Genomic DNA, 26,373 nt, shown 5'->3' on the forward strand with positions numbered 1-26,373 from the left:
GCCCCTTAAGGTCTTGTTCGGATCTGCTATGTGTAGAAATCTATAATAATGTTACTCACCATACTTCCAGTATTTGGTATATCCCGAAATCTGTCCAGAGTTTGAAATTTCTGGTTTAATTCCTGAAATAGCTCCATATGCCTTTTTCTAGTATGCATGACCTTCTGTTAAGGAAAAAAAAAATATTGTCTTCAATAACGCACCCATTGCTACGTATATATACATATATAATATTACATAACATATATAATAAAAATTAGTAATTCTTAATTACAATGATATAAAACAAATTATAAATATCCCATTGTAATCAATAGGAGGTGGACGTGCAGTACCCAGCCACGGCTGCTATCAGAAGACAAAGCAGCTCCAGAACTGAGCATTTCCGGCTGCCTGCTGTCGCCACTGGGACCAAGAACAGCTGACCGGCGGGGGTGCGGATTATCGAATCCCCGCCAATCAGACATTGATGACCTATCCTAAGGATAGGCAATCAACGTCAAAGTACTGGACAACCCCTTTAGGATGTGATTATTACTTAAAGCATGTTTGTTTTTTAAGGTCATATGAAATAGAGCTCGTGGAATAGGAAAACTAGTATATCCAATAAAATGTTAATCACATATTTCTTAAATTATACCAAAGATCTCTTTTATATACTTTACAGAAATACTCGTTGATTGCATTCAGCACCAGAGACCAGTTGAAGCTTACAAGGGCCACCTTTTGAGAAATTCAGTACAATTTACAATGGCTAAAGCTAAGCATAGAGGGAGCATCTAACAAGAACTAAATATTCCTGGTTGTAAATGCTTATAGCGGTATTAACCAAATACAGGTGTGAATAGCATGCCTCCAGCAAGCAATTTTTTCTCTGGTGTTTTCTGAACCTCTGCGGAGTGATGCTATAAAGGACATATTCACTATCTTGCCTCTTATTAAGGTTATGTGTATTTGATTCTGTGATGGGACGTTGATCCAGGGAACTAGTCTGATTGTCGTATGTGGAGTCAGGAAGGAATTTTTCTCCTAATTAGGACTCTGTCTGCCCTGTGGGGTTTTCCCTTCCTCTGGATCCACATATTAGGCTATGAGTTGAACTCGATGGATTAAGTCTACCTTCAACCTTACAAAATATGAAACTATAAGGTGACTGCTGAGAAGTGTTTGTAACAGGAAGTATCAGTCTACTCTAAGGTCAAGAGATAATTAATTACTCGCAAACATTGCGTAATGATACTAAATAACTAGCGATATAGAGAAATATCACAAACCCTAAAAATCCCGCTTGTCACATGCTGCCATTTGCCTTATCCCGGCCAATCTCTGTTTACCAGTTACCAATTATAAGATTTGTCGACACATGAACCCCACAGTCAATAACTGATTGTAATGGTCACATTTTGACATACTTAAGGTCACCAATTATAGTTAGTGATTGTCTGTAGCTCTCACTTATGCCTTTGATATGTCATTACGAGAGTCCAGTGAACAAAGACCACCAGGGAACTAGGGAAGCAATAAACAAGCAGGGGATTGGTAAGGTGAGTAACGATGCTTTTGATATTTTATATAATTGCAAGATGTAGAAAATTATGGAATTAGAAAATCCTTAAATGCACACACATGCTACCATATTATATTAGTATCAATCCATAAAACCTTCCAGGTTTATCAAGATTTATCAAGGCATAATATGGCACTTAGAGAAGACTATATAAAATATCTCAGGTTGTAAAGAACTTAAACAACTATAAGATCATAATGTGGCAATAAAAAGGAAAATCTTATGTACATTGAGTCTTTTTGCGAATATAGATTAGAATACGAAGTTACACAATTACGTGCCTTTAACAGCAAAAATAGTAGCTAGTAATGTAGACCTAGTTTCTCAGACATACTTATTGCCTTTGACACCTTGCACCCCAACAACCAGCTGTTCAGGGACTTAAGCTTAGTTCCACTAGAATTAAATGAACACATTCTGACTATTCCTTGATTACCCATATACTGATTTCTCCCAACAGTATAAGTACAGGGAACTGTTAACTTTCAAATAACGAGAATTTCTTTCCTTAGCCAAGCTTATTTTCTGACTGCAAGTCATGCTTAGATTTTAGGAAAAGTAGAATTTAAAGAAAAGATAAAGGTGAGTGCTTTGTAGGGCAAAATGCAGCACAGCTGGGGGTATGATGATACGGTATATTCTTGTGAATTGCAGGTCCCACTACGTGTCTCTGTTCACCTTGTTGTCTTTAAGACACAACACCTATATCAGATTTATGTGAAAATATATAGAGCTGCCAGGATCCAGATGGTGAAACAATTTGGTGATAAATGAGAAGATTCAGTTGCAAAAGATGCAGTTCCAGTGATGGGGGAACTGTTAATGGCAGCCTGGCAGCTGTGAATAGGGCTTTCATACAGAGCAATAGTGCAAGCCAATCCATCTGCCAGATCTGGGTTGCCTTGTTCTCTGCCTTTTAACCCTGCACTGAGATCTGGATTTACACTGTTGTGTCAACTGTTGACTGGTAGAGCGATCTGGCGGCAAGAAATGTCAAAAAGCTAGGTTTATACCAGTAGCACACAATGAACAATGGTGATGAACAATATACCTATTGACTTTTAATGGTGTCTTTAGGGTCCCCTGAAGTGTTGGAGTTTTTGATTGAAAAATTATGCACCTTGCAGACTTATTTATCACAACAAAAATGACTGAAACTAACTTTTAATTTAGTAAAAAAAATTTACTAAAAAAAATGCAATTTATTTGTTTTTTTGTATTATTTTTAGTTTTAATTTCAAAAGTCTTAGGAATATTACAATCCCTAAGTCAAGTAGTAGGAGAACGTACAAAATAGGAGAAAACCATCCTGTATACGCAGGACTTAATTATATAATACCGCATTGGTCCTGAATAAACATAGCCAAAAACAACTAGGTCACTTTATTCCTTTTTTTTTTCTAGGAGTGTGGAACAAAAAGTCCAATAAGTATTTAATTGATCCAATTAAGTAATCAGAGGTGTTTGCATTTTACATTCACAGCTGAGTGAAAGTGTTACTCAAACTGAGAGGTGATTGTGAATCGCTTAATTATTTTAAATGAATGCCTTGTGCATGGAAACTCAAAAATAGCCTGTGTGTGTGTTTCCTTCACTCAGGGAACAGCACACATACTATTATTATAACATCAACTACTTGAGGCGCCTTGTACCTTACATATCAGTTGGTTGAATTTGTATGTGTTCTCTAAAGGCTGCTTTACACACAACGATATCACTAGCGATCTCGTTAGCGATGTGACACGCCCAGATCATTTGCCGAGATCGCTCATAGGTCGTTTTGTAGCGGTCACATGTACACCTCTCACAAACGACGCTACATCGTTCAGCGATATATTGTTTGACAAAGGCGGTGGTGTGGATGTTGTTCGTCGTTGGCAGGGTATCAAACGTAGCAATATGTCTGCTGCGTTCCAAATGACGAACAATATTTTGAAACTGAACGACGTGTCAATGATCAACGATTTTCACCCTATTAGCGATCGTTCAGAGTAACACGTAGGTGTCACATGCAACGACGTTGCTAACAATGACGGAAGTGCGTCACGAAAACCGTGACCCCGACAACATATCAGCAGATAAATCGTAGCATGTAAAGCGGCCTTAAAGAATAATAAAGAAAGCCTTTCCCATAAAGGTATGGATGAATGCTCAAATCTCATCTCCTTTGACATCTGTCAAGAAAAAGTTGAGACGGTCCTTCCAAAACTGGAGGATTTAGACTACTTTATGTATATATTTCAAGGTAAGAAACAACATGTAATTAAATCCAACCTGTAATTGTTGAAGGATAAATGCATGATGGAGAAAAAAAAGAAAAAAGGGCTTGTTACATTTGTATTTCTTAAAATTTTCTTTTAAGTGGAATTTGTCAAGAAAGAATTTCTCCCTTAAAGGAGTTCTCCAAATATGTAATAAAATGACTCTTGTCTAATAAGTCAAACAGCAGCCTATCCTTGTCACATATCAGTAAGGTGTTTCTTATCTTACATTGCATCTGTATCATAAGCACACGTACCAATAAGCTGCCAGAGAAGGGCTGTGACAGGAGAAGAAATAAATCTTCTCCTAGGCTGGCTAAGCACAAAGGATCTGTTTCTCCACCATCAGTCCTTCGTGTGCAGTTAGCCTAGGAGATTTATTTCTTCTCCTAGCATAGCTCCTACAGTTCACTGGTGTGTGTGCTTATTATATAGCTCCTCTGTACGTTAAGACCCAAGTCTCGGGAACTGTGTTTTTTTAGACTGCAACCTGTTCTGTCAGGTGACTAAAGCAAGGATTAAGTCCCGCTGCCATGTGAATTACATGATAAGGGTGATTTTATGACATTCTTGGAAAATCCCTTAAATTAAAGACAGTGCAGGTAATTCATTTTTAAAGTGTTTGCATAGTGTAGGCAGCAAGCAGCATAGATGCTCCATTATAGTCATTTCAGTGGAGTACAGCACTGGTTGTAGTCTTGCTAATTGTTAACTTGATTGATATCCTGTTTGACCTATGAATGTGCTAAGTCGGACGGCAATCAAGTTCACAGTGGACATAGTTGGATGTACAGCCATGACTGCTCAGTGCTGTTTCCATCCAAACAAATGGTAAATAGCTTGGTGCAGTGGCAATACATAAATGTATGCCTTCTATACAGCCAACTATCTACAAGATGGATATCCTTTAAAAGTGTATTACTGACCCTGTACTGCTCTGTCTTGTCTTAGAGATTGAGTTCTGTGCTGTCAGATTCCCTTTAAAGAAAAGCAAAAATAAAGGTACCTAAGTACAATACATTCCCTATTGACCTCACTGGCAACATTGCTTAAATGTAATCTGTTGGCAAATTGTTCTTGAGCATAATGGTAGTACCATTCCAAACTGAGTATCATGTTAAGCAGCATTTCTTGGCTTCCCTTGTTGAAAGAATGACTCTATTGGGAGTGTCTGAGGAGTGAGGCAAGGTGTAGAGAAGCTTAGCAGCCATATGCTTAGGGGACCATGCTTTCGCTAGAACAATTGTTTTATACAGATTACCCAGGAGTTTAACCACAGTAGTAATACAAGCTTTTTCGGGATAGTACTTAAATTATAATTGAAATTGAAGAACAAGGACAAAAAAAGCCAAAAGTCCAGCCAAAAGCAATAAGTAAATTTAGCTGAACAAGCCAGCAATACAGCAGACAACCAAAAGCTGTGACTCACAGATACAGCCAGAAGCACAACAATGCAGAAGAAAAGAACGTGGAAATGTGCGCATAGGAACAACCAAAAACATAGAAGACGTTAAGAACTTGGAAGGAAGAGCATAGCAACTTCTAGGAACACAAAAGCACTTAAGAACCTGACAGCAAAAATCACGGAACATGTCAGCAATGAAGAAGTCCAGCCCAAAAAAGAAATTAATCTAATATATAAAGCTGAATGTGTGTATTTGTGTGTGTGTGTATGTATGTGTATATGTATGTCCGGGATTGGCATCTGCACCGTTGCAGCTACAGCCACAAAATTTTGCACACTCACACTTCTGGACCCCGAGAGCGTCATAGGCTATGTTTTGAGGGGAAATTTTAACCCCGCTCTTTACAGTTATTCACCAAAATCCTGCCTCCATTAAAGCGAATGGAGCTGGGAGCCACAGTGCAGCCAGAGCTTCAGAAGAATGCGCGGCCACGCCCTTATATGGAATTTTGGCATGTCACAATGCAGCCAGGGAAAGAGACAGACACAGACAGGGAAAGAGGCAGACACAGACAGGGTAAGAAACAGACATAGACAGGGTAAGAGACAGACACAAAGAGACAGAAACAGATAAAGAGACAGACTGACAGGGAAAGAGAGGGAAAGTGACAGACAGGGAAAGTGACAGACAGGGAAAGTGACAGAGATAGATAAACAGGGAAAGAGATTGAGACAGACGGAGAAAGAGATTGAAAGAGACAGACAAACAAAGAGATAGAGAGAGAGAAACAGAGAGATATACACAGAGGAGGAGACAGACAGAGAATGGGAGAGAAACAGAGAGACAGTTACTATCCCGGGCAGAGCCGGGTGCTATGTTGTGAGGCGAAATTTTAACCCCACGCATTCCAATTTACCAATCAATTTTGCCCCTATCTACATAATGGGGAAAAAGTGAAACAAAAAGTGTTGGAGGCAAATTGACAGCTGCCAGATGTGAACAAGGGGAACTTAAAGAATGAGAGCGATGGCGCCAAAGAGTATATACCGTACAGTTGCTAAGGTGGGGCCCCGACATGGGATACTCACCACACTCGGGGATATGAACACACACACAAAATGCGCCACACACTACCACGTGGTTGAACACAAATACCACCCTCAGCACACATCTCACCACACATACACCAACCTCACCACATAATCGCTCTAAAACACACACAAGTCTGGTATTAACCTTCAAAAATAAAAATCTGATTAATAAGCAGCCAAACTACAAGCACAACAAATGTACCATATAGGAAATACGGCAGCTGTCAGTCACATGACCTGTGTATTATGTGTATGTGTGAGCTAATATATACTGTCAGGGGGAGGGCTTTCTGTTGCCTGGAAATTTATCAGGATGCCAATAGAAACCAATCACAGCTTAGCTTCTATTTTGCTATAGTTAATTAATCTGAGCTCTGATTGGTTAATATAGGCAACAATATATACTGTCAGGGGGGAGGGCTTTCTGGTGCCTGGAGATTTATCAGGCTGCCAATAGCAACCAATCACAGCTTAGCTTCTATTTTGGTACAGTTAATTAATCTGAGCTCTGATTGGTTAATATAGGCAACAATTTAATAATTACATTTCTATCTATTTGTTTTGTGTTTTTTGTGTGCAGAATACAGTTTTGTTAATACATTCTATTTTGTTAACAGCAGTTATTAACCCGGGCGAAGCCGGGTAGTACAGCTAGTCTAATATATAAAGCTGAATGTGTGTGTGCATGTGTGTGTGTGTGTATGTATGTGTGTATGTATGTCTGGGATTGGCATCTGCACCATCGCAGCTACAGCCACAAAATTTTGCACAGTCATACTTCTGGACCCCGAGAGCGTCATAGGCTATGTTTTGAGGGGAAATATTAACCCCGCTCTTTACAGTTATTCACCAAAAAACCTGCCTCCATTAAAGCGAATGGAGCTGGGAGCCACAGTGCAGCCAGAACTTCAGAAGAATGCGCAGCCACGTCCTTATATGGAATGTTGGCGTGTCACAATGCAGCCAGGGAAAGAGACAGACACAGACAGGGAAAGAGACAGACACAGACAGGGTAAGAAACAGACATAGACAGGGTAGAGACAGACACAAAGAGACAGACACAGACAAAGAGACAGACTGACAGGGAAAGAGACAGACAGGGCTAAATGTGTGTATATGTGTGTATGTATGTGTGTCTGTGTGTATGTATGTCCGGGATTGGCATCTGCACCGTCGCAGCTACAGCCACAAAATTTTGCACACTCACACTTCTGGACCCCGAGAGCATCATAGGCTATGTTTTGAGAAGAAATTTTAACCCCACGCTTTACAGCTATTCACCAAAAAACCTGCCTCCATTAAAGTGAATAGAGAGGGAAAGAGACAGACAGGGAAGGAGACAGACCGGGAAAGTGACAGATATAGATAGACAGACAGGGAAAGAGATTGAGACAGACGGAGAAAGAGACAGTCAGAGACAGACAGGGAAAGAGACAGACAGACAGACAAAAGAGATAGAGAGACAGAGAGATGACAGACATTATAATTACATTTATATCTATTTGTTTTGTGGTTTTTGTAGAATACATTTTTGTTAATACATTCTATTTTGTTAGCAGTTATTAACCCGGGCGAAGCGGGGTAGTACACCTGGTAAATACATAAAGTTGTATCTTAAAGATGCATCCCAATTTTAGAGAACAGCTAAACTCATGAACTATAGGTGCGGAAGAATAAAATAACTTGAAGTTCATGCTCCTAAAAATATATCTATTAAAGGGAATCTATCACGTTTTTGCTATTTAACCTGAGAGCAGCATAATAGGACACAAGACCCTGATTCTAGGGATGTGTCATGTATTAGGCTGTGTGCTGTATTTTCAATACAATCAGTGTTTACCCAGCAGGCTTTTAACACTATCGAATGGACTACAGCTAAAGCAGTGAAGCTAATCTGTGTAACCCCGCCCCACCACTGATTAGCAGCTTGTTCACAATGCACAGTGTACACAGGAAGCTGCCAGTAAGGGATGTGGGACAGGTAATACAGATTAAGGGGTGCTTCACACACAGCGAGCTCGTTGCCAAGATCGCTGCTGAGTCACGCTTTTTGTGACGCAGCAGTGACCTCATTAGCGATCTCGCTGTGTGTGACACTGAGCAGCGATCTGGCCCCTGCTGCGAGATCGCTGCTCGTTACACACAGCCCTGGTTCGTTTTCTTCAAAGGCGCTCTCCCACTGTGACACACAGATCGCTGTGTGTGACAGCGAGAGAGCGACGAAATGAAGCGAGCAGGGAGCAGGAGCCGGCATCTGGCAGCTGCGGTAAGCTGTAACCAAGATAAACATCGGGTAACCAAGGTGGTTACCCGATATTTACCTTAGTTACCAGCCTCCGCAGCTCTCACGCTGCCTGTGCTGCCGGCTCCGGCTCTCTGCACATGTAGCTGCATTACACATCGGGTTAATTAACCCGATGTGTACTGTAGCTAGGAGAGCAAGGAACCAGCGCTAAGCTAAGCGGTGTGCGCTGGTAACTAATGTAAACATCGGGTAACCATACCCGATGTTTACCTTAGTTACCAGTGTCCGCAGCTTCCAGACGCCGGCTCCGTGCAAGCGCAGCGTCGCTTGCACGTCGCTGCTGGCTGGGGGCTGGTCACTGGTCGCTGGTGAGATCTGCCTGTTTGACAGCTCACCAGCGACCATGTAGCGATGCAGCAGCGATCCTGACCAGGTCAGATCGCTGGTCAGATCGCTGCTGCATCGCTAAAGTGTGAAGGTACCCTAACTCTAAGATCTGCTACATCTACTGTACATCAGACATAAGAGGTCCTCTATGAAAACTACACCAAGCAGCCGAGTGATACATCCGTAGTATAAAACTTTCTTGCCCTATGCTATTCTGCTGTCAGATTATATAGCAACAACCTGCTAGAATATCTAATTGAACCATTTTATATGGCATCTGATATCATTCTTCAATTTCTAATTTTATTCCTTTGTAATTAACTTTACAAATTTGTTATGTTTTGCTATTAACAAATTGCAACTTTCTATGCCAATGGCAACCTCTAAAGGTTTTATGACCATAGAATGGATTTTGAGTAAGTGTCTGTGTAGAGTTAAAGGGAAGATGTCACCAAGATTTTCCATTAGAAGCTGAGGCCACCACCAGTGAGCTCTTATATACAGTATACTAGAATGCTGTATATAAGAGCCCAAGCTGCTCTGTATAATGTAAAAAATACCTTTCATTATACTCACCTGCGGAGTGGTCGGGTCCAATGGGTGTCGCTGCTTTCAGGTCCGGCGCCTCCTATCTTCCTTCCATCTCCATCCTCCTTCCCTGCTCCGTTTGGATGACATGTCCTACGTCATCCACACAGAGACCACCATTGCACTCCTGAACACTTGCACTTTGATCTGTCCTGCTGAAGGCAGCTAAAAGTATTGTAGTACATATGCACAGGTGGTTTTTAACCTTTCCCAGGGCCTGCGCATTACAGTACTTTGCTCTGCTCTCAGCAGGGCACAGAAAAGTACACGTGCACAGGACTACAATGGCGGCCTCTGTGTAGATGACGTAGGATGCGTCATCCATATGCAGCAGGGAAGGAGGACGGTATACGGTATTCTAGTATGCTGTATATAAGGGCTTACTGGTGCTCCCCACAGCTTACTGGGGAAAAACCTGGTGGCAGGATCCCTTTAATTCATCAACTATAGGGGTGGAACAAAATAACTTGAAGCCCATGCCCCTTTAAATATATTGTGACACCCTGGCCGGGCCAGGTAGTCACAGATAGGGGCCCGCATTACACCAGTCCCCTAACAAGGTGACAGCAGCCAAACATTAAACCCTAGTCACCCCCCTCAGTGCTTGATGGACACACAAGGGGGTGGAGCCAGGTGGGTGGACATGCCCACCGAGGAGTCTCAGACAGCCTGGGGAGGGAAAGTTCAGATCAGTTTGAGTGTTGAGCATAAGAGGAGGTCAGGCCTGTGTGTCAGGCCTGAGGCAAACTGAACCAGTGCCAGGGTAGGAGCCCTGGTACTGCTGGCTAGGAGGTAGACGGAGGCCTCTGCCTGCAGGAGCCGGGAAGACGGCTCGGTGGAACCGCGGTGGACCAGGACAGGGTAGTGGCCCGCCAGTACCGACCCGGGGAACCGACTCAGAAACCGGAGCACAAAGTGGGGTGCTCAGACCCTGAAGCTAGGTCCAGAAGCTACTGGGGGCTAGCTAATTAACTGATTACGGCCAGGACTATAGGTTCTGTCCCACCTAAAGTCCCGACTGAAGACAACAGCCCAACGAGGGGGATAGAAAGCCACCACCATGGCAGAGAGATCCCACGGGCCAGCGTCTGTGGGCAAAGGGCTCCTTAGGCGGCCACAAGCCGGGGAGCGGACTCCTGTAGTTGCAAGCGTAGGTAGTCCACCATCACAAAACAGGTGCAGGAGAAAGGCAGAGACCACCAACCGGGTGGGGGACCAGACTGCAGCCGGCTGCGGGCACCGACCACCATCACCTTAGTTTACCAGAGACTTGTGTGTGTTTACTAATAGTGAGTACATCAGTGCCCTCCGGCCGCCCATCTCCCTGCACTGTCCTTACCCCAACGGGTCTCGGGGCCACCATCCCTACCCATGGAGGGGTTAACAACTTGCTGCACAACATCTCCCCCGGGTGCCCCATAACTGCAGCGGTGGTGTCCACCTTGACCCCATCCCGTGGGTGGCGTCACGAACTTAAACACAGCTCCGGCCGTACACCTACGTCCCCAAACCCCCCCTTTTATTCGGCGTGTCTGCAAGACCCCCGGGTCTGGAGACCCTTGAGCCACCCCAGAAGGCCCGGACCCGAGCACCGCCGGCTGCTGGCACGGGGGCAGCACAATATCGCAGAAGCAATTAAAGGGAATCTCTTGGTCACCATTTATATATTTGCAAGCAATGCTTCAGGGAAATAATCTCTCCCTATGTATGGCATCTGATGGGGAATGACACTTTTTTTCAGTTGGATTCCATACAAATCTCTATGCTTTCTTACAAAATCAGAGACTAAGGAGTTGCAGCAAAAGTCCTTATACATGACTAGACAAGCCAGACTGAATACTATGTAGAGACGTAATATGGCAGTTAGCAATATGATGCTTGCAATAGTTCAGATCTCTGTGATAATAACGTTTCTATGAGCATTTAGGCCTCATACTCGCAGCCATCGTATTGCTCTGTATAAGCCAGAACACAGAACTTATACAGTTAGGTCCAGAAATATTTGGACAGTGACACAATTTTCGCGAGTTGGGCTCTGCATGCCACCACATTGGATTTGAAATGAAATCTCTACAACAGAATTCAAGTGCAGATTGTAACGTTTAATTTGAAGGTTTGAACAAAAATATCTGATAGAAATTGTAGGAATTGTACACATTTCTTTACAAACACTCCACATTTTAGGAGGTCAAAAGTAATTGGACAAATAAACCAAACCCAAACAAAATATTTTTATTTTCAATATTTTGTTGCGAATCCTTTGGAGGCAATCACTGCCTTAAGTCTGGAACCCATGGACATCACCAAACGCTGGGTTTCCTCCTTCTTAATGCTTTGCCAGGCCTTTACAGCCGCAGCCTTCAGGTCTTGCTTGTTTGTGGGTCTTTCTGTCTTAAGTCTGGATTTGAGCAAGTGAAATGCATGCTTAATTGGGTTAAGATCTGGTGATTGACTTGGCCATTGCAGAATGTTCCACTTTTTTGCACTCATGAACTCCTGGGTAGCTTTGGCTGTATGCTTGGGGTCATTGTCCATCTGTACTATGAAGCGCGGTCCGATCAACTTTGCGGCATTTGGCTGAATCTGGGCTGAAAGTATATCCCGGTACACTTCAGAATTCATCCGGCTACTCTGGTCTGCTGTTATGTCATCAATAAACACAAGTGACCCAGTGCCATTGAAAGCCATGCATGCCCATGCCATCACGTTGCCTCCACCATGTTTTACAGAGGATGTGGTGTGCCTTGGATCATGTGCCGTTCCCTTTCTTCTCCAAACTTTTTTCTTCCCATCATTCTGGTACAGGTTGATCTTTGTCTCATCTGTCCATAGAATACTTTTCCAGAACTTAGCTGGCTTTATGAGGTGTTTTTCAGCAAATTTAACTCTGGCCTGTCTATTTTTGGAATTGATGAATGGTTTGCATCTAGATGTGAACCCTTTGTATTTACTTTCATGGAGTCTTCTCTTTACTGTTGACTTAGAGACAGATACACCTACTTCACTGAGAGTGTTCTGGACTTCAGTTGATGTTGTGAATGGGTTCTTCTTCACCAAAGAAAGTATGCGGCGATCATCCACCACTGTTGTCATCCGTGGACGCCCAGGCCTTTTTGAGTTCCCAAGCTCACCAGTCAATTCCTTTTTTCTCATTATGTACCCGACTGTTGATTTTGCTACTCCAAGCATGTCTGCTATCTCTCTGATGGATTTTTTCTTTTTTTTTCAGCCTCAGGATGTTCTGCTTCACCTCAATTGAGAGTTCCTTAGACCGCATGTTGTCTGGTCACAGCAACAGCTTCCAAATGCAAAACCACACACCTGTAATCAACCCCAGACCTTTTAACTACTTCATTGATTACAGGTTAACGAGGGAGACGCCTTCAGAGTTAATTGCAGCCCTTAGAGTCCCTTGTCCAATTACTTTTGGTCCCTTGAAAAAGAGGAGGCTAGGCATTACAGAGCTATGATTCCTAAACCCTTTCTCCGATTTGGATGTGAAAACTCTCATATTGCAGCTGGGAGTGTGCACTTTCAGCCCATATTATATATATAATTGTATTTCTGAACATGTTTTTGTAAACAGCTAAAATAACAAAACTTGTGATCCTGTCCAAATATTTCTGGACCTAACTGTATACGATTAGGAAACCATTAGTTCATATGAAGGCTCAGTATAATCAGAGCCACGTCCAGCTTATGTCATCTTCCGGAGATATCTCGCTGCTACTTCTGGAGCACCCCTCTCCTACACTGCACCATACAGTGGCAGATGAGTGTCTATATACAGGGGTCTCTGCTGCCATACAACCTCTGCATTAGAAGACCTGCATTACATCATCGCCCTGATCCTCATGAATTGGTGCATTTCTACCAATCTATAGTAATGATTTTTGCAGCACTATGTATTTCGATTACTGCACATTGGCTGCAGCTTGTCTGAAAATGAAGGGGATCAATTAACTGTTTTCACAAAGCCAGACTGCAGACATGCAGCACACAAGCGTACCCTAATATTCTCAGCATCAACAAGAACGTTGTGTGTGAGAATAAAACTGCTGCACGTTTAGGGTTAAAAATATGTCTAATAGCAAGTCTCATTTAATTAAGTCAGAATTTAGGCTCCTAAATCTCTTAATAATAAGGTATCTCCTATATACAAGGGAATGAATACTGATGGGAATCTTCACTCATCCCCTAATTTTGTCTTCTACATATACTTTAAGCCAGAAGAAGCTATACAGTATTATTTCTCCAAATATCCGCAGTGCATTCTGCAATCACCACCTTCCACATGCAGCAGTGAAGCAAGAACGTCAGACTCAGGAACCTTAGCAACAGTTGCCATAGCGAACATTCTCTTATAGTGTGTACTGCGGCTCTATAAAATCATCAGTGATTATTCATTGTTCTTTCTTGGCATTTGGAGCTGTTTTTTCTCTGCTCTTCAGATGTTACATGTGTTGTTTTGTATCTCTGCTGATTTACACTTTTTATTCTACCACAATAACAATAAATTGTCGGAATTAAAGACAATGTAATGTGAGATTTGTGCTGTGGACATGATGATGGTGTACGGCGAGGTGCGGCGGGCACTAACCTCCCATTCTGTCCTCTAGCTGTAATAACAATATTTGTGACGCTTCTCAGAAGAGATTTGTGTTTATGGAGACGCTCTGACGTGCTTTGTCAGTTGTATAATAAACTGATCTACACTTTTTCAGATTGATTTTATATTCATGAAAAAGCTACTAAAAAACAAAAAAACTAAACAAAATTAAACAAAAGTAATGAGTACACCACACTTTACGTTCTTGCAGACAAGCTTTACCGCCACAGTTGTACGTTTTTGCATCCCTTTGGGCTAGATACACATGAGTATACAAAAATTGTCTGATTTTGAGGATTTCAAGACGATTTTTCATGTGTACTGTCATCTGTATTGTATTTGTTTTTATAGATGAGCAGTGAATAAGATTTACAAGTCCAAAAAGTTTCCTATGCTAATAATGGAAAATGTTTCCATAAATATCAAATGCATCTGACTTTTTTGTGCACCCAGACATTCAGTCCATATAAAAAGGGGTCATCTGATCGGCCGTATTGAATTACGTTGGGCCAGGTTCTGTCAGCTTTACCCACAGACTGCACTCAGACAAAAATACGGTCTAGTGAACATTTGGCAAACATATAGCCAGCCATATAACTGTATGCATACCTTTGCCATTGATTGTCTATATCATAGCTAAGTAAAAAGGTTCACATGACTGATCAGTATTTTGACGTCTCCGGATCAGAGCTCTGAGAACCTAGCAATACTACGACTTTCAGGTGTGTCTTTTGATAAGGAGCCCACTGTGCCTATCTCCCATCTCCAAGATACTATCCCAATATGTAGAAGGTGTAATAACAATGATATTACTAAATATCTCCAATTAGAAATGTAGTATAGTTCTCCTCAAATAACCATGTCTCTTACCTCATGTGCAGGGCATTGCAGCTTAGGTATCCATGGTTACCACCACAAGCAACTAACTGTCACTATATGAATGGATGTGACCATGGATATCTAAGCTGCAAGGCCCTGCACATGAAGTAAGAGACATAGCTATATCAGAAGAACTATACTACATTTCTAATTGGAGGTATTTGCTAATATTCTTATTATTTCACCGACTACATATTGGGATAGGATCTTGGAGATGGGATTAACCCTTTAACTCTAATTAAAGACAGATACATTGGGAGATTTACCAGGCATATATACCACGCAAACCCATCAGAATCATGATTTTTCTACAGTAATAGATCCAAACTGACACTGTCCAACATCACTGACTTTAAAGCCTGCTTTACACGTTGCAATTTCGCATACAATATCGTATGCGATTTGCAACGCCCCCATCGTATGTGCGGCACGTTCAATTTGTTGAACGTGCCGCACAGACGATTCACCCCCATCACACGTACTTACCTTCCATATGACCTCGATGTGGGCGGCGAACATCTACTTCCTGGATTGGGAGGGACATTCGGCATCACATCGACGTCACGCGGCAGCCGGCCAATAGAAGCGGAGGGGCGGAGATGAGCGGGACGTAAACATTCCGCCCACCTCCTTCCTTCCGCATTGTCGGCGGGAGCCGCGGACGGAGGTAAGCTGTCGTTCAATGTTCCCGGGGTGTCACACACTGCGATGTGTGCTTCCTCGGGAACATTGCACAACCTCACGTTCATTTTTTGAGGAATGAACGACGTGCATGCGATGAACGGATTTTCATTCAATCGCAATTGCACGGAGGTTTTACACGCTACAATCATACTTACGATGCCGGATGTGCGTCACTTATGACGTGACCCCGCCGACACATCGTAAGATTTATTGTAGCGTGTAAAGCGGGCTTAATAGATTTGATCAGGGGGGATATTTGGGTTCTGGTGTTTCTGACAGCAAAAAAATGCTGTAGTCATTGGCTGTCAGAACCTGTACAGCTCCTTTAAGACTTGCCTTGAACTGTTATCAATAAATACTGCGGCCCTGGTTCATCATTTGATAAGTCACAAAATGGTTGTAACTGTTAGGCTATGTGCCCACGTGAGATGAAACCTGTGGATTTATCTGCGGAAAATCCGCAGATTTTCTGGATTTTTCAAGTAAATTGGCAGGTTTCAGCATGTACAGACACTTCCCATGTTATCCTATGGGAGATGGGGAGTGCTGTGTCCATGCTGCGGATACGTGCAGCTGCGGAACATGGTGCGGATATCCCGCAGCCGCACGTAATTGCATGTCAATTTCTTTCTGCGGAATTACCTGCGGAAATCTGACTTAGTCCCATACTTACCTGCCTTGATAGCAGACACCCGGTCACTTTCCCTCCGTGCACAGAACAGCAGTGGAGGTAGGAGCAGAAAGGAGGAGGTGGGTGAGGCCTGCACGAGCTCCGGTCATGTGACAGCCAGAGCTAGTTCAGACCCACCCACCTTCTCCTGCCTAGTGCAGACACGGCCGGAGACGGAGAGAAGTGCTGCGTGATGGAGGTAAGTATGAACGCCCCGATCACTCAGCACTTGTTCTGCATTGAGGATGCAGTGCCAAAGCCATAGTACTGTATCCTCAATGCAGAATGACCGTAGGATATCCGCAGGACATTCCACGAGCAAACCGCAGCATGGAAACAGACAAAGTTGTGCTGCGGATTTCTGGGAGCTCCTGCGGAATGTCCTGCGGATATAACCGCAGGACACTTTCCCCATGGGCACATAGCCTTAGCGTTCATATGAGTTTCGATCAGCTCCTCCTAAAATGGGTGGAGGTGGGGTGAGCCGGAGGCGTGACACCACAGCACGTCTATTTCATAACGAGCTGTGGTATAACATATGCCAGAAATTTTACTCCAGCTCCTGATTGGAGTAAGATTTGTGGTGAGGGACACACCACATCTCAGATTTGCGGAGGCATGAGCCTCTTAACGGGACTCTGTTATTAGGTTTTTGCCACCTAATCTGAGAGCAGCATAATGTAGGGGCAGAGATCCTGATTCAAGCGATGTGTCACTTACTGGGCTGCTTAGTGTATTTTTGATAAAATCATTGTTTAATTAGCAAGAGATTATCATTAAAGGACTACTTGGCGTGTTATCAAGTAGTCCAGCAGCTGCATAAGCTCGTTATAACCCTGCTCTATAGTCAAATAATGCTAGATCTGCAGCAGAAAAAAACATTGATTTTATCAAAATGACAGCAAAACGCTCAGTAAGTGACACACCACTGGAATCGGGGTTTCTGTCTCTACATTAGTTGTCCTCAGATAGGGTAGAAAAAATCCGGTGACAAATTCCCTTTAATGAATCAGGAGAGTCTGATTCCAATATGTCCCCTCATCAAGAACGGCGATGTTCACACTGGTCTTGAAGAATCAACTAGATGTCCATAATAGTCAGATCGTTGGGATATCTGACCACTGAGTTCTTGTTTTGGGTGAAAATACATCAAATCTTTTTTGCCAGAAACAGAAATTGTTAAGTTGTAGACATGTTGTTAAGTTTTTATGGGAAAACCCTTCAAAGTGATATCACAGAAGTAACATTTGTAAACTGAGGTAGGATATAAAACATCATGTAATGCAGGACATTTGTTGAGGTAACTACACTTAAAAATATAAATGCAATACTTGTGTTTTTACTCCTATTTTTCATGAACTGAATTCTAAGATCTAAGACTTTTTCCTTGTACAAATAAGGCCTTTTTCTGTCAAATATTCTTCACAATTTTGTTTAATCTGTGTTAGTGATCACTTCTCCTTTGCTGAGATAATCCATCCACCTCACAAGTGTGGCATATCAAAATGCCCGATCGTACAATAGGCATGCGTTACTGCAGGAATGTCCACCAGAGCTGTTGCCCGTGAATTTAATGTTCATTTCTCTACCATAAACCATCTCCAAAGGTGTTTCGGAGAATTTGGCAGTACATCCAACCGGCATCACAACTGCAGACCACGTGTAACCAACCACATGAGCCCAGGACCTCAAAATCCAACATCTTCACCAGCTTCCACATGAAGGAAAAGAAATATATTATTAGCTTAAAAATCCATATTTTATTAAACCCAAGGCGTTTCAGGCATATTGTGTACTTACCATGGTATGATGATTAAAAGCAAAATTTGACTGAAACGCACTGGTTTTAATTAACTCCTTAAAATATGGATTTTAAGTTAATAATGTATTTCCTCTCCTTCATCTGGAAGCTGAAATCTTTCTTTTATTTTTTTCCTTTTTCCTTTAGGTTATCCTTATGCCAGCAAAGTCTATGAGAATCCTGAAGTGCTGTGCTAACGTTCAGATTTTTTTCCTAGCATATTTGGTTGCAGAATATATCTGCAGCTGTCAATTCTTTCTTTGTTTTTACCATTAAGACAAAACAATCACTGATCTCGGGGAGACCAGCCAGAGAAAACACCACCGCCTGTTTTCTCTGGCTGGTCTCCCCGAGATCAGTGATTGTTTTGTCTTGTTGGTCTACTAGGCATTGCTCCCACCTGGCCAGAATCCTACTCCACACTGATGAGGGGCAATACCCCGAAACAGCTGTCTGTGGATGGATACCTGGCCTTAGTATTTCCCTTGTCATATCTTAAAACTTGTCAAAAAGTTGGATATTGACTAAAAGGGCTACTTAATATGGTGGTTATGGTGGTCTCCTAAAAAGAGCCACCCCTTGGCTGGGTCCTTCCTGGAGGGATATCTGGCTGATTTTTGTGTTGAGACTCCTAACTGAGGCTCCATGGACTTTTTTTGATTTGTTTTTACCATTGAAAGCATTTTTTGTAAGGTTTTCAGTCAAATAAAAAAGAAAAAAAAATCTAAATATTCATTGTGCATCAGAGTTTCCAAAAAAATATTACAAGAAAAGGATGATTATGGAGAAGTTTTATGATAGCATTAGTGGACCTCGGCATTTTGCAACACAATATTTTACTATTTCCAGATCACACCTTCAAAATACACCACAGAGCAATATCGTTAAAGTAACACACTCCTATTAAAAGTGCAGGACTCTAGAGACGGGTCATGAATTTTCTATGATGCTCTCTAATTCCCTATGTCATGCACTACCCCTCCAACCCTGCTCTAGATATAGTAGGGAATATTAATGCACCTACATAGATCCTTGCATCATAAGACAGATTTTTCTCATGTCTATGCACTGAATCCACATATGGTAAATTATTGTATCATCCTGGATATGGGCAACGAAGAATACTTATTCACTACAGTACTGTTGGAAGCATGCAAATCATAATCACAAAGCATTTTCTACAGTCTGGTATCAGAAGTGGCAATAAAAAGTGTGTTATAATGATATTTTTTCAAAATATCAAGCTGGATTTAAAGGGAATGTGTCAGAACAATATCCTTTCCCAAACAGTTTATATGACAACTAGATGGTGGCCCGATTCTAGCGCATCGGGTATTCTAGAACATGTATGTAGTTTATTTATAAAGATTTAAGAATAATGCAATGAATATACAGGGTAAAATATATACAGTACATTATCATTAAACGCAGGGCCAGTGTAGTGGGTGGGCCTACCCCCTACTAGTTTAACATGGTTACCCGGCATTGTGATTATTAAAAGTGTTGAATTATATGTTTTTATGTGATGTGTTAGGGCACCCCCTAGTGGCCGGGTGGGACGGCTGTTGCCACCGGGGAGGAGGAGTCGGCCGGATATCTAGGCTAGGTCTGAATGTGTGTGGGGTAGAGAGATCCGGGTCAGCGGAGTGCGAGCATCTGCAGCGGCAAGTGCGATAGTGTGAGCGGACCATCAAGGGACACCGGAGAGGAGGAGGTGGACGTAACCTCAGAGCCTATTCTGCCGGTGTGGGTCCGGTGTATGCTTGGCTGAATAGTGGGTGCCCGAAGGAAGTAGAGTACGGAGGGCATATCCCCACCCGAGGTGACGTCTGGTCAGAGTGTCCCCAGCTCCACTAATATTGCCGTGATCCGCTGACCGGAGTGGCTTTTACCGGAGTGTCTGTCAAGCTGTGAGATCCGGGACAGCAGTGTGTGCACTTGGGCAGAGTGTGAGCGAAACAGCACGGGACACCGGAGATAAGGAGGTGGACGCAACCTCAGAGCCTATTCTGCCGGTGTGGGTCCGGTGTATGCTTGGCTGAATCGTGGGTGCCCGAAGGAAGTAGAGTACGGAGGGCATATCCCCACCCGAGGTGGCGTTTGGTCAGGGTGTCCCCAGCTCCACTGAAAGTCTGCAACTGCCTGTTTCTTTACTGTCTGCTGTTCGGATTATTGGACTGTGCTGAATAAATGTTCTCTTTTATTGCATTCAACTCTTGCCTGAAGTCTATTTGTGTAATGGAGAACGAAGACACTAGCACACACTGTTTTAACCCTAAAGAAGTGATGAAGACAGGGATGTGCCTGCACCATAGTGCTGCCACGACTACACAGCCAGAGGCCTCCCTGCCTGGTCACTTCATGTGGCGTAGTCGGCAGGATCCGAGTCCTTTGCCGGAGAACCAGGAGTCTGAAGACCAAGTAGTGCCTGAAGCACGGAATTCGGACGATGAAAGAAGATTTCCAGTCCCATGGTGGGAGGAAGAAGTGCCCAAGGCGTTGGACCGGGTACAAGATGGCGGCAAGGAGGCCGTTATCTGTGAGGAAGAAAGGGCGCGAAAAGTAGGCGCCAAAAGAAGAGCCTGGGGCTGGCCGGCGCCGAAGAAAAAGGACAGAGTACTCCGCCCAAAGAGGGGAGGCGCCAGCTCCAGGGCATTGAAGACTAAGAAAAGGAAAAAGAAGTACCTCGGCGGAGGAGTCGAGATGATGCGTGAGGCTGGGGGTGGAGTTTGTTCAAAAGCGGGAAACGAAGACCCGCCTCCACTTCCTCCAGTCTCAGCGTCGACACCACCGCCATTACCAGTGATTCCGTTGAGAACCGAGATGGAGAACTTTGGGCAACCTGCGGAGTTGGCGACGACTATGGCCCTCATCAGCCTTGGCCGAGGCCGACCCCGGTTCGCCCCTGCTAGCGAGGCCGCGATAGCGGATCTCCCCATTGGGCCGGGAGGCTCTACGAGACCGGACAAGGTCTCTTGGAAGACTTCGTGGGACGCTCAAACCGGGAGCACCATTACGGAAGTGAAGGCGACCTATGCTACCCCGCCCATGCCAAGCCGTCCGGGGGTTGCTGTTTTCCCTTGGGACACCCCGCAGCTTAACGCCGCCGCCACACCATTTGTTCCGGTGCCGGAGTCAGCCGAAGAGTTAGCCGGGCGTCTAGAGGAGGACCACCTGGGCTTCTTCTGGGACCCAGTCATCGCCCCGCCGGAGAGGGCGCGTCCCAGTGTTCCGCCCCCGAAGCCTGATCCCGTCCGGGAACGGCTCCTGGCTGAGACCATAGTCCGGGAAATGCTGTCCGGGCCCGGTGGAGAGGATCTGGCCCAGCAGTTCGTGACCGGGGTGGTTGTTAAATTCAACCAGCAGGAGGGGTATGGATTCATCCGTGAAGTAGAGACCGGGGATGACTACTTTTACAACCGAGTTCACCTGGATGTAGAAGGACTCCCCAAGCGACTCCATACCCTGTGGCCGGGCGAGAAAGTCAGCTTCTTGCCGGACAAAGGCAGCCGCGGTCTGTTTGCGGTGTGTGTTTCCCGCATGCCCACCACCCGGGAAGCGGAGCAGTGGCAGGAGGAGATTGCGTGGGAGGAGCAGCAAGAGCGACGACAGAGCCGTACCAGACCGGCCGCGCCTCCTCAATCCCGGCGCGTACCGACGGCTGCCCCGGAAGCAGAGGCAGAGCCAGCCCTCGATCCGGAGAGGCTCCCAACTGTGGTGGCGGTGACGCAAAATGTCAACAACAGGCCAGTTTTCATGCTGGACGCGTCGCCCGCCGCACCACCACCGTCCCGGGCGGAGACGCCATCACCACCAAGAGGTGCGGCAGCAGCTGTGCCGGAGGAGCCGTGCTACGCTCCGGTGTCTTTCAGGCGGATCCGCCGCCAGCCAGGACAAACTCTGGGGGCCTATATCCAGGCTCAAGCGGAAGAGTGGAAGAGGGCCTGGCCCCCAGAGTAAGCTGTTCGCTCCAGCACCTGTGAAGACCGGGATGGTTGTAAACCGGCAGAAAGTTGCTTTTGTTGAAAAGTTTTACGGGCCTGTTGCCCTTCAGCAAAGACCGGGAGCGCTATTGAAGCCTCCGGGCACCTTCAGCAAAGACCGGGAGCGCTATTGAAGCCTCCGGGCACCTTCAGCAAAGACCGGGAGCGCTATTGAAGCCTCCGGGCACCTTCAGCAAAGACCGGGAGCGCTATTGAAGCCTCCGGGCGCACATCTAAGACCGGGAGCGCTGTTGAGCCTCCGGGCGCTATCCAGAGACCGGGAGCGCTGCTGCGCCATCAAGCGCCCCTTAAGACCGGGAGCGCCGCTGAACTGGTGCCGCTGTTGAGGACTGAACCGAAAGGTTTTTATGTGTTTATGTTTTTATGTGTTTAAGAGCCTTGCCGGGAGGCTCGGATTTTAAGAGGGGAGGCATGTAGTGGGTGGGCCTACCCCCTACTAGTTTAACATGGTTACCCGGCATTGTGATTATTAAAAGTGTTGAATTATATGTTTTTATGTGATGTGTTAGGGCACCCCCTAGTGGCCGGGTGGGACGGCTGTTGCCACCGGGGAGGAGGAGTCGGCCGGATATCTAGGCTAGGTCTGAATGTGTGTGGGGTAGAGAGATCCGGGTCAGCGGAGTGCGAGCATCTGCAGCGGCAAGTGCGATAGTGTGAGCGGACCATCAAGGGACACCGGAGAGGAGGAGGTGGACGTAACCTCAGAGCCTATTCTGCCGGTGTGGGTCCGGTGTATGCTTGGCTGAATAGTGGGTGCCCGAAGGAAGTAGAGTACGGAGGGCATATCCCCACCCGAGGTGACGTCTGGTCAGAGTGTCCCCAGCTCCACTAATATTGCCGTGATCCGCTGACCGGAGTGGCTTTTACCGGAGTGTCTGTCAAGCTGTGAGATCCGGGACAGCAGTGTGTGCACTTGGGCAGAGTGTGAGCGAAACAGCACGGGACACCGGAGATAAGGAGGTGGACGCAACCTCAGAGCCTATTCTGCCGGTGTGGGTCCGGTGTATGCTTGGCTGAATCGTGGGTGCCCGAAGGAAGTAGAGTACGGAGGGCATATCCCCACCCGAGGTGGCGTTTGGTCAGGGTGTCCCCAGCTCCACTGAAAGTCTGCAACTGCCTGTTTCTTTACTGTCTGCTGTTCGGATTATTGGACTGTGCTGAATAAATGTTCTCTTTTATTGCATTCAACTCTTGCCTGAAGTCTATTTGTGTAATGGAGAACGAAGACACTAGCACACACTGTTTTAACCCTAAAGAAGTGATGAAGACAGGGATGTGCCTGCACCATAGTGCTGCCACGACTACACAGCCAGAGGCCTCCCTGCCTGGTCACTTCACCAGCGTCAGCACCCACCTCCGCCCACACACATTGTGCCATTTCCCAGCAATCATTATTTTCCCCTGAATTTGCTAATTTTCCCCTCTTTCCTTCATTTGCTCTTTAAGGCCTGAAACACACTTCCGTTAAAAACAAGCACGTGCCGTGAGACACGTATTTACCCAGCGTGTTGTGTGTGGTAAGTACGTGTCTCGGGTACGTGCGGTCCATGTGTGTTCTACATGTGCTATCCGCGATAGCACACGTAGAACCGGTAATTTGCATACTCATGTGGTCCACGCTGCTGTCCGTGGTGCAGATCTTCGGTCTCCAGCCCTGCCGTCTCCCCGCTGCTGCCGCTGCCGGCCGCAGTGAAGTGAATATTAAATGAGCATAATGAGCGGCGGTCGGCAGCAAGTGGCAGCAGTGGCAGAGACAGGAGGGCTGGAGAAGGTGAGTAAATGTTTTTGTTTTTTTTCACTGACACGTGTGTTTTCTCCGGCGTGTGTCACACGGGACCGCATCCACACTACATCCGTGTGGTACGGGTGCGGGCCGTGTGACACCCGTGCTGACGGAGAAAACGTGGACATGTCAGCGTGTAGAAACACGCACACACGTACAAACGCACACGGACACACGTTCCGTGTGGTTTTACGTGTGTGTGTCTACTACAATAGGGTAGCATTGCTGAACGTGTCTCCGTGCCGCCGGTACGTGCAAAAAATGGCAAACACGTACCGGCGGCACGGATGTGTGTCGGTGGCCTAACACAGGTTCTGTGACAGTCTGTGTCACGTTGCTAAAGCGGGCTTTACATGCTGCGACATCGCTAGCCGATGCTAGCGATGGCGAGCGTGATAGCACCCGCCCCTATCGTTATGCCAATATTTGGTGATCGCTGCCGCAGTGAACATTATCGCTACGGCAGCGTCACACGCACTTACCTGGTCGGCGTCGTTGCTGTGACTGCCGAACAATCCCTCCCTCAAGGGGGAGGGACGTTCGGCATCACACCGACGTCACCGCGACGTCACTAAGCGGCTGGCCAATCAAAGCGGAGGGGCGCAGATGAGCGGGACGAACATCCCGCCCACCTCCTTCCTTCCTAATTGCTGGCGTGTGGCAGGTAAGGAAAGGTTCCTCGTTCCTGCGGCGTCACACGTAGTGATGTGTGCTGCCGCAGGGATGAGGATCAACTTCGCCCACGCGACAGCAGCGATATTTGAGAATGGACCCCCATGTCAACGAGGAGCGATTTTGGACGTTTTTGCAATGATCCAAAATCGTTTCTAGGAGTCACACACAACGAGATCGCTACAGCGGCCGGATGTGCGTCACAAAATCCGTGACCCCAACGAGATCGCTGTAGCGATCTCGTAGCGTATAAAGCCCGCTTTAGGCCGTAGTCAGGTATCTAAGGGACCTGCCCGCACCACTCCCTCAGCAACACCCACATCCAATCCGGAGGCAGCTGAGCAGAGAGGTGGGCGAGACATGTCGAGGAAATAGCGACCAATCAGCGATGCGGGATTTCCGTTACAGTCAGACAGAATTAGACAATTGTATACTGTATATAGATGTTGCTCTCTGAAAGATAGTGTGATCTACACCAGTGTTCCCCAACTACAGTAAGTCCTGAAAACATGCACTGTTGGTGGTCCTTGAGGACTGGATTTGGGGAACACTGATCTATACTATTATTTATTTAATCTGTTACACCCTAACTGAAAAATTGGTATTTTTATTCATATGTAAATGAGGCTTAAATTCTCTGGGAGTGTCAAAGCACATACCAAGTCTCTACCTCCCTGGCTCTATTGCCCGTTTTAAAGTGAGGAACGGGTTAATGTTTTCTGGTCTGCTAAAACTCATAGGCTGTGATTCATTAAGAATGGCATAATGCATACCTGTTTTAATGAAATGCTTACTGAAATACACTGAACTGATTCATTAAATGGCATGTACCGCTTAATAAACCAAGTGCATCTGATACTCAGCGTGCACCATCGCCAGAATGGGGGCTGGTGTACATTTCTGCAATAATTAATGTAGTTAAAGGGTGCTTTACACGCTGCAACACCGCTAACGATATATCGTTGGGGTCACGTCGTTAGTGACGCACATCTGGCGCCGTTGGCGACATCGCAGCGTGTGACACCAAGGAGCGACAATCAACAATCGCAAAAGCGTCAAAAATCGTTCATTGTTGACACGTCGCTCCTTTTCTAAATATCGTTGCTGCTGCAGGTACGATGTTGTTCATCGTTCCTGCAGCATCACACATTGCTATGTGTGACACCGCAGGAACGACGAACATCTCCTTACCTGCGTTCACCGGCAATGAGGAAGGTAGTAGATGGGCGGGATGTTCCGCCCGCTCATCTCTGCCCCTCCTCTGCTATTGGTCGGCCGCTTGGTGACGCCGCAGTGACGTCACTATGACGCCAAACACACCTCCCCCTTGAAGGAGGGATTGTTCGGCGGTCACAGCGACGTCGCTGAAAAGGTATGTGCATGTGACGCTGCTGTAGCGATAATGTTCGCTACGGCAGTGATCAGCAAATGTCGCACGAACGATGGGGGTGAGTGCTATCACGCACAACATTGCTAGCTATTACTAGCGATGTCGCAGCGTGTAAAACACCCTTTAGTAGAGTAATATAAAGAATTTGACAAGTGGGCTAATCCAAAGTGGCGTGGAAACTCCACGTTGCACAACCTTTTTAAGACTTTTCAAAGTTTTTATGCTACTTTTGTGGCGTTAAAGCTTTGATGAATTAGCCCCATAGTCTTGTTGAAGGGTGGATACAGGGGGTGTCTTTCCCTCAACCATCCTCAAAAACTATCCTCAAAAAGCCCT

General features: G+C 45.4%; 1 protein-coding gene across 7 annotated transcripts in view; it reads right to left on the bottom strand.

The window, feature by feature from the left end:
* The window catches only part of ADGRB3 (adhesion G protein-coupled receptor B3), a 1,441,017-nt gene that overhangs the window by 4,982 nt on the left and 1,409,662 nt on the right, over positions 1–26,373 (bottom strand). For all 7 annotated transcript variants that reach the window (XM_075340252.1, XM_075340251.1, XM_075340250.1 and 4 more), the window contains one exon: positions 60–164. In XM_075340252.1, coding sequence (XP_075196367.1) covers positions 60–164 — 105 coding nt within the window. The remainder of the gene's footprint in view (positions 1–59; positions 165–26,373) is intronic.

The sequence above is a fragment of the Anomaloglossus baeobatrachus genome, chromosome 3 (genome assembly GCF_048569485.1).
Source record: "Anomaloglossus baeobatrachus isolate aAnoBae1 chromosome 3, aAnoBae1.hap1, whole genome shotgun sequence".
Classification (NCBI taxonomy): Eukaryota; Metazoa; Chordata; class Amphibia; order Anura; family Aromobatidae; genus Anomaloglossus; species Anomaloglossus baeobatrachus.